This window comes from Vigna unguiculata, chromosome 3, assembly GCF_004118075.2.
Source record: "Vigna unguiculata cultivar IT97K-499-35 chromosome 3, ASM411807v1, whole genome shotgun sequence".
NCBI classification, from domain to species: Eukaryota; Viridiplantae; Streptophyta; class Magnoliopsida; order Fabales; family Fabaceae; genus Vigna; species Vigna unguiculata.
In genome coordinates, this window is record NC_040281.1 from 4,731,548 (window position 1) to 4,740,546 (window position 8,999).

Consider the following 8,999-nt stretch of genomic DNA (forward strand, 5'->3'; position numbering starts at 1 on the left):
AAAATGTAAGATTTGTATATTACCAATCATAATATAACTACTCCTTCATAAAAATAAAAATAAAATTGAATTAGATACAAAAATAACAATCCTGTCCAAAATCAAATCGTGACCATAAACAATAAAAAAAAGTTTATTCCAATATAAAGTTTATTTTGTATTTCCTCTATTTTGTTCCCACTTGCAGGATTGGAGTTTGAGAGAAACTTCTGAGCTACAACTCTATCAATCATCTCATGTTTTTGTTGACATAATGCAAGACAAAAGGAAATTAGAAGGAGACAAGATTTGAGGTTGTGCCGGAGGAGAGGACACGTAACAACCTTAGATGCCTTAACAATCATACACATAGTAAATAATTCTCCCACCATAAAAACCGAACACGCTTCCTCCATTCAAAGTTAACTAATCTACACATTTCTCAACAATGGAATGCGCAATAGTCCTTTTTTTCTCATCATCAATCGCAAATTAAAAAAATGTTAGAAAATATTGTTTATTGGTCGTTTGATAAAACCAAATTTCTATTTTCTTTATAATTTTTGTTTTTGCTAATTTCCCCCTAATAATCAAGAAATAGTTGATAGTGGGACCGTGAGAATGCCCTTTTAATAACGCCAAAGTACGCCGTCCGAAAATCCTACGTGTTAATAATTATAACATTATTAAGTCCTCGAAACATGGCATTTAATTAGGGATAGGTGCCATTCATAAAAGTAACACCCTTTGCAAACTAATCAGTGTTCACATTTCACGAATAAAATTTTAATGATGGAAGGGCATGAGAAGGAATGAAGATGTTGACCAAAAATTTTCAGCGGAACAAGACAAAGGATCGAAAATGTGGTTGTAAATAGGAAGTGTGGGTTAATAAGTAACTACAATACAACCTCATAAAATGATGCATACTGTGTTTGTGTTTCATTTCACCTTTCAAACTTTGTGTTCCACTGTACAGATAACCAAAAGCCCAAAAGCCAGAATCCGCGGTGTGTTTTTTGTGACGCACCACTTTTTGTCCGTCGCAGGAAACAACGACACAACGCAACCGATACGAAGATGTATGCACACCAGCACATGATACATGTATATAAAAGCGTGTCGGGTATTGCTTACGTGTTGAATTTGGGGTGACAGTTTTGGGGGGAAAACAGAGCAATGGTTTGTGAGGTTTCTTCATCGCAAACTGCTCCATCCACGGAGCTCTTCACAATGCTTTCTTCTTCTTCTTCTTCTGCCGAATCCAACTTTCGACAACTCGATGATGCATTCCTCCAGGTTTATCACTCTCTCCATCACTATTTCCATGGTTGATTCTTATTTTGCGATTTAGTAACCAACCAATCTGTGTATTGTTTTTGCTTCTGGAATCGGATTGTGTGGTTGATTAATAGTATGAGCCAAACGTTAGAAGACGATAATTGTATGCATATTTTCTAGTTCTTGTGCTACCGTAGGTCGAGCGTTTTGATGATTTGGAATTAGGATTGTATCTGTATGGATATCTGTAATATGAAGTTATGTTGTGCGCGTTAACTTTGTTGTCTATAAGATGTTGGGTCTGTGATGTTTTTGTGTGTTGTCGTGTCGAAGTCCTTCGAAAAAGGACTGAGGAAGTGAGATAATGTTCTTTGTTCTCGTTAGTTTTATCGACATTGAATGGAGTTCGTTTTTGAACTGGTAACTCTGGTAATTACTTTTTCACTCTTAAATATAAGTGGTTCGTAGCCACTCTCATTATACACATTAAGATTAAGATAAAGATATCTCTAAACGTACTCTTCTTGAGATTTTTTTTTAATTACTATTATTTTTTATATGAAGTTTGACATTTAAAATCTTTGTTTACTTTTTAGTTGTTCGTTAGTATACGTATATAATATTTACCACTTTTTTTATTAATGTAATGATTAATTAATTTTACTTATATGTCAGTCTTAACAAGTATAATAAAATGGACTGATAAAATTTGGTCTGTGAGAAAATGAGAAGTTAAGATATACAAAAATGGGTTTCTGTGGCTGTTAATGCTTCAGAAATATCGCTAGTTATAGCCACTTGATACTGGTAGAGAATTTGTAGGATAAGGTAACTCCTTATTGGTGACATTATCCCTGTGGAAAAAAGATTGGAATAGACTGGCGTAGCAGAAGTTTTTAACACTGTAATTCAATTATGTCATATAAAGGAACATTGTTATTTTTTTAATTTTTTTTTTAATTTAAAAATAAAATTTAAAACAATTTCTCATGTTTGATGGAATAAATTTTATTATACTTGCAATGTATCAAAATTAGACTAAAACAGAAACATTTCCTGCTTGTTTATGGAGGAGCTTTCTTTCTTTAATGTTGAATTTGGGGTGGTTGAACTCTTCGGTTGGCTACTAGACAACAAAACTTCAGCTTTTAAACCATGTAATCAAGTTAAAGGTTGAATGAACTTGTTCATTATACTTCTAACGAATAAATTTGTAGATATAGATATAGAAGTTGCTAGAGAAACACATTACAAATGTTTTTAATCACTATATAATTATAATTGTTTTTCGTCCTCTGTCTGAGACATGATCGGTGGTTCTCTGCTTCACTGTTCGAAAATAATCTGGTACTTCATATATTTTATAGGTTGTTTTTCTTTCCTTTTTCTTTTAACTGAGTTTTAGATGACATGGTTTTTTCATAGTGGAAGCTAATTTGTTTTTCAATATACAGACTCAAACAAGAATTTGGCTAGGAGAAGTATTGCAGATAAGACTAGATGAGCAACTCATTATATCAGAACTACTTGCTGATGGAGAATTGCTGTACGTTGTTGATAATATGTGTGATCAACAATTGTGTTTTAAATTTTACTTTTTCATGGTTATTATTGCTGTTAATATATTAATATGTTATGTTTAAATATAGTTTATTAAAAATTAAAAGCTGCATTAATCATGCTAACAATCTTAAGAGAAGGCACGTTAGATGATTTTTTTTCCTGTTAGTTATGGATAGTTGGTAATCAATTTTTTTAGGATAACACTTGATAGAATTTGAGAAAAAAATTAATGAACGATTAACACATGATGGTCACTACCTGGATGGAATGTATCAGGAATTCGACAAAATGTTTTTTTGAACCTATCTGTTTGTATGTTTTTGAGGAAAATACGTTATTAAAAAAAAATCGAAAATAATTATTTAAATACTTCTTTAATAAATTGAAAATAATGGTTTCCTAATAAAAAATTATGCCACAAAATCATGTTTTCAAACATAAACAAATCAGCCTTTATTGATTACTATTGGTACTAATATTCATCACACAAGTAGCTCCTGGATTGGCACTTCACATTGCTTGGAATCTGAACAGTTTTATTGGTTTTCAGGTTTCAAGTGTCAAAAGTGGTGTGGAAATTGCTGTCGGCAAAGCGTATGGAGCTAAGGCATATAAAAGCATACAAAATCCAGTCATTTACTTCTAAGAAGAACATTGCGACATATAGGCCTTATTCTAATGTTGATTCATTTTTGAAGGTAACATGTTCGATTATCATATCTTTGCTTAACTGATATTACTGACCAAATGAACAGGGAAGTGAAATTTACATTTTCATTATTGTATTAAAACCTGTAAATTTCCTTAGTATGTAATGAGTGTAGAGGTATAAGGTTGCGTGGAGAATGATAGTGAATTTTCTTATCTGAATTGAAGTTGAAGTGTAGTTCTGATGATGTTTATACTTAATAAGTTGTGCTCAACCTTTCTTTAGTTCTTCCATCCGCCCTCTATGTGTTTGAAGTTTGAATTATGCTGTGTTGTAATGTTTTGTGCTACTATGTAATTGAACTGCATCACCTTGATGATTTGTAATGTTACTCATGACATGAAGACGCAAAATAATTATTGGCCATCACATCCTATCAATTTTATTTAGATTGAAATCTCTGTATCTTATGCTGATACTGGCTTATTTGAAATAGTAGGAAAATCTCTTGATGTAAGCATGGGAATGCAAGAAAGACAAATTCTGAAACCTCACTTTATTCGTTGATGTTTCTAACATTTGAATCATGTATACAGATAAAATTATCAAAGTAATCTCAGTAACTTCTAATATACAGATTTGCAAAATTTTGGGATTGACTGGCGTTGACCTCTTCTCTCCATCAGATGTAGTTGAGAAAAGAAATACTCGAAAAGTTTGTATGTGTATACGCTCATTCTCCAAAAAATCAAGATCTATGAACATTAATGTAAGAAAGTTTCTTCATGTTCCTTACAATCTTAATTTACTTCTTCTATTTTTAATCTCTAAACAACGGTCTTTTGCTGATGAAAAAACGTGGTCTCAGGTTCCAGATTTTGACATTGTGACCTGTATGGTAATCATGCCCAAAGATTTGGTTGGGTGCATGCGTAGAAGCTTAGAACTATCGCACAACATCCCTGTTGATTCCTCTGGTGACTATTACTTACAAAAACATGCAAGAAGAAGATCTAGACAGGTTTGTCCACAATTTTACTAATCAATTCAAACAAATATTAAATTGCTATTATCCAACGTAGATCTTGTGAGTCAATTGACATCTTTTGTTCAAGTGTTTTTCATCCAATTTGACCCAAAACAAGTAAATAACTTGCCAATGACTATGCATTTATGTGAATGTCGTGTGCTGTACATCGTGCTTCTACTTACCAAATCATTTTGATATTTGTTCTTGTATCCCTAAAGCATGATGACTTTGTAGGGTTACCCACTTACAGCCTCCACCAAAGACTTTGAGACATATTCGGATCAATATGAGGACTCGGAAAACAAACATCTAGTGCTTCAATTTGATGACTTGCACACTGATGACTTGTATGATTATACATCAGAGACAGACTACAACATAGCCTCTCCAATGGCTGAACGTATTTGTTTGCCCGAAGATTTAGATCAATTGGATATCCAAAACCAACAGAGAAATGGAATTTATGATGACTTTGAATTGTTTTGTTCAATGGAATCATTGCAGTATCATTGTTCTGAGGATATAGAGCATGATTGTGAGCTGACATGGTCATCATCTCCTCCCAGTGGGGATTTACGTACTGACCTTATTCATATGTCATCTCATTTAGATACTAAAATGGAACAAGTCCAAGAAAGTAGGAGGATTGTGGACTTTGATTACTTTGAAAATTTGTCATTAAGCAGTAATGGTTCTGTCAATGTAACTCCTAAGAATGAAAAAACACCAGGTAAAAGGGATGCTAGCTCTCTAACAAAAGATATGAAGGATCCCGATTTGTTTCATGGAGAAAATAGTACACCAAATGTTTATCAAAGTGCCAGCTCTCACGGTTCAAATCCAACTCCACAGACTGCTGAAAGAGGCAAATTCTTTGAAACTTGCGATGACAAGAAGGTTCTGCTAGTTGCTTGCATGAACTGTTATTCAAGGGAAGCACTGAACATGGGAGATCAAGTTGATGTAGAGAACAATTTTAGGAATATTGAGTCTTTCAAAGTGCATAATGACAAGAATGATCGATGGGACAAGATAAAAGAAGAGCACGAATCCCAAGGAATGGTGAAATGTAGAGACATGCCGTATCAAATCATTTCTAAAGCAGGATATTCTTGCTCTGTAAAGAAATTTGAGGAAACTGATCCTTCCTTATATTCACCTGATTGTTACTTCTGCAATACCAATTCTCCAGATAGAGTTCTTCCTCATAGCAATGTCACTAGTTCAACTTCAATGAAAAATTTTCTAGCTTATGAAGAGAAAGAATCTCAAGTTGGTTTGAATTGTTCGGATAATGCTAGTTGCTGTCCGTCTTCTTACGAGCCCGAGTCTTGTAAATGGGATCAGAAAGGAAAATGCGCTATTACATCATATAAAGATAACAAAAGTTCATGTTATGTGGGAAATGGCTCACATGAGGAAATTTCACCTTGTATACATAAAAATTCGGAAGTCTTGTCTACTATTGCTAAGTTGGACACTGATGGCAAAGAGCTAAACATCCATCCTCTGCCTCTGGCCTCAAATGCTGTAGTTTTAGGCGACTGCGAAAAACCTTCCACTCTTGGTGCCGATCCTAATGATTTCAGCAGAGGTGATGCAGCTGAAGACATTGGAGATGGAGGTCAGAGAGTACTAGATATGATAATCAATGATGTTGTAGTTCCTCTTAACTGTGATGAGGTTGTATCACTTACTGAATCCCTCACAGCAAACCTAAGCTCAAAACATGAATTTGATCCTGTCTACCGTTCAGAACATGTTAAAGTAAGTTTGTTTTGACCCCTTTTCAGGCATGCTTGTGTTAATCATTTTCATTGTAAATTGAGTCTCCATTACAACTTTGCTTTATAGGATGAAATAAATCCAGAAGATAAGAAGAGAGTACACTTCTTAGAAACTTTACTTGGAACAGAAGAGGGAGGTGAAGAAATACCAAAAGAAAAACTTCAAAAGAAGAAACTGCTAAGATCAGTCTTGGGTGGTGCAGCTGCTGTTGGTTTGTTATTCATGATTTTGCAATTAAGGTTTGTGTTTGGCCCTTTTTTGTGTTTTACAGGTAATGCTGGTTTAGTGAGTGCATTGATTTGACGTTTTTGTCTTTTGTTTGATAGGAGGAAGGGCGGGGAAAAGGCTGCACAACCAAGTATGGCATCTAGTCATAATATAGGAAAAGAGAAGATTCAGAAAAAATCTGACAGGAAAGTAAAGAGAAGTACTAAAAAGGGGGTTTATCCAGCTGAAAAGATTAATTTAAAGTGATTAAGATTTTGGCCTCTTATGTTCAAATAGTGATAATGGTTGCATAAGGTAATAGTTTCAACTTTGGAACCTCGCTGGTTACACATTTGAGTTAACTGAAGCTATATACAAACACGACACTGCATGGCCAAATTACAAAATATGACACTGAAACACTGCGTACACAAATATACAGCTTCAGTTATATATAATTACCTCACACATATTTATTGATAATTAAGATTTACATATCCAACATCTAAAACAAGAATGGTAAAATTGGTCTTATTTTTTTCCTTCCTGATATGAAATATACATTCCTTATATTGCTTCAATGTAGATCCATACATTTGTTTTTTATATTTTTAATAAAATGGTACTTATATCCTACATTTTACTTAAAATATTATAATCATCAAAAAAGTAGAAGAAAAATTATGAAAATTTAAAATGTTAAAATGTATTAATTTTTTTTGTCTTATCATAAGAAAGATGAGACAATTTCACTATAATTAAGCCATTCAATTTTTTACTCATAACAAAAATCATTTTATATTTTAAATACTGATTTTTAATTTTTTTGATTTTGTATTTTAATTTTAGTTAATTTCATGTTTCTAAATGAGATAAGGGATGACAATGTGACTTAAAAATCGTACAAAGAAGATAAGTATTATTTATTAAAAGCATAGAGAAAATTATTTTCTATTTAAATACCGAGGAACTGAGTGTTATTTTATTAAAAATATTAGGGACATGAGTGTATATTTTAAAAATATTTTTTTTATAGATGTTGCTACAACATAGTGTTGGTTGATGTTAATAAAAGGGTCAAATTAAATTTGAAAATATAGTATATTTGAGGGTTAAAATAAAATAGACTTTCGTGTGTTTATGTTGCAAGATAAAATTTTTCTTTCGTAGATTTTGCTTAGGCGAAATAAGATACTTAGTATAACGTGTGTAGGTCGTGAAAAGGAAGTGGAAACTATCACTCGTGCGTAGGTTGTCTGTAACGAGTCTTTTTTTCTTTGGTATTTTTAGTGTTATTTTGCTTCTTAATAAAACGGCACATGCCATCACATAACTAGGTAACATGTGGGTTATCACCAAATTACAATAACTATTTTAAAAATAATACAAGGACTGAATTATCAAGTGAGAATTTTTACTATAAAAGAATAAAAGTGAATAAACAGATTCATGGTTACTATATGAAATCATAACAGCTTATGATTAAAACATAAAATTATGCTACTTTTTAAGGTGAAACACCCATATATGATATACATTTCTTTCACCTTTGTATACAAACACTAGTCGCATTTGATAGTATACGCATACTTACTATATTGTTTAAGAACTTACCACATCACAAAAAATTATTTTTTCATTCGCCTAGGTTGTTTCCAGAGCAAGGATTTCTGTTGAGAAGGACAAAGTATATCTGGTTGTTAAGTATTCACTATTTTACTGTTGTGCAAAGTGAATATGAAGCTTCATAGAAGTGCTTTAATGCTCATTCCACTTCAATTTGAAGTCACGTTGCATGGTTGCAGGAGGATGACAAAAAACAGCAAACTATCAAACACCTTTAACTTCAATGGAAGGTAGAGTGATCTCATTAAAGCACTTTTATGAAGCTTCAATTTCACTTTACATAACAAACGATAATAGTGAATATTTAACAAGGAGATATATTTTGTCATGCTCAACAGAAAGCCTTGCCCCAGACACAACCCAATATCCAGGAGTATCTGCTGGTCCTCTCATCATTTCGGTTGTGTCAACAAATCTTTGAAGCTTTGGTGTGTGAACTGGTGCAGGGGGCCCAGAAGAATATATATCGGAACCAATGGTTTTATCACCTGGCATTGGAAGGCCCCTCTGTCCCTCTCTTGAAATGAATGCTAAGATGCCACCAAATTTGATTCTAAACTGGCCAAGACTGGAGGATTGATCCCATTCAGGTGGCTTCTGCAGAATGGCACCGATTACTTTGGAGAAACGCAGCCTCAGAAGGAGACACTTCTTTTCAACTTGTAACTGAGCTCCTGTCACAATTGAAACACTATCATCTGACTCAACTGGAGCAGTACACACGTATGAAAAAGAGTTCCATTTAACTTTCTTATGCAAGTTGCAGTTATATGAGTCACAAGATAAGTAAGTATTTGCGTTGTCAGAAAGTGGTAAGGACTTTGGTAGAGAAGCCAGATGCTGAAGGTGAATGGCCAACCGGTTGCTTCTTCTCCC

At 33.3% G+C, this 8,999-nt stretch overlaps 1 protein-coding gene across 2 annotated transcripts; it reads left to right on the forward strand.

Annotated features, from left to right (window-relative positions):
- The first annotated feature begins 785 nt into the window (after nt 1-785).
- On the forward strand, nt 786-6,926 carry LOC114178001. Of its 2 annotated transcripts, XM_028063660.1 has the most exons (8): nt 786-1,278; nt 2,715-2,806; nt 3,374-3,521; nt 4,110-4,241; nt 4,341-4,493; nt 4,737-6,269; nt 6,357-6,529; nt 6,617-6,926. In XM_028063660.1, the coding sequence occupies exons 1-8, from the start codon at nt 1,159-1,161 to the stop codon at nt 6,762-6,764; spliced, it is 2,499 nt and encodes an 832-aa protein (XP_027919461.1). In that variant the 5' UTR covers nt 786-1,158; the 3' UTR covers nt 6,765-6,926. The 2 variants fall into 2 exon arrangements, with proteins under 2 accessions (XP_027919461.1, XP_027919462.1); XM_028063661.1 differs by lacking the exon at nt 2,715-2,806.
- The last annotated feature ends 2,073 nt before the right edge of the window (nt 6,927-8,999 follow it).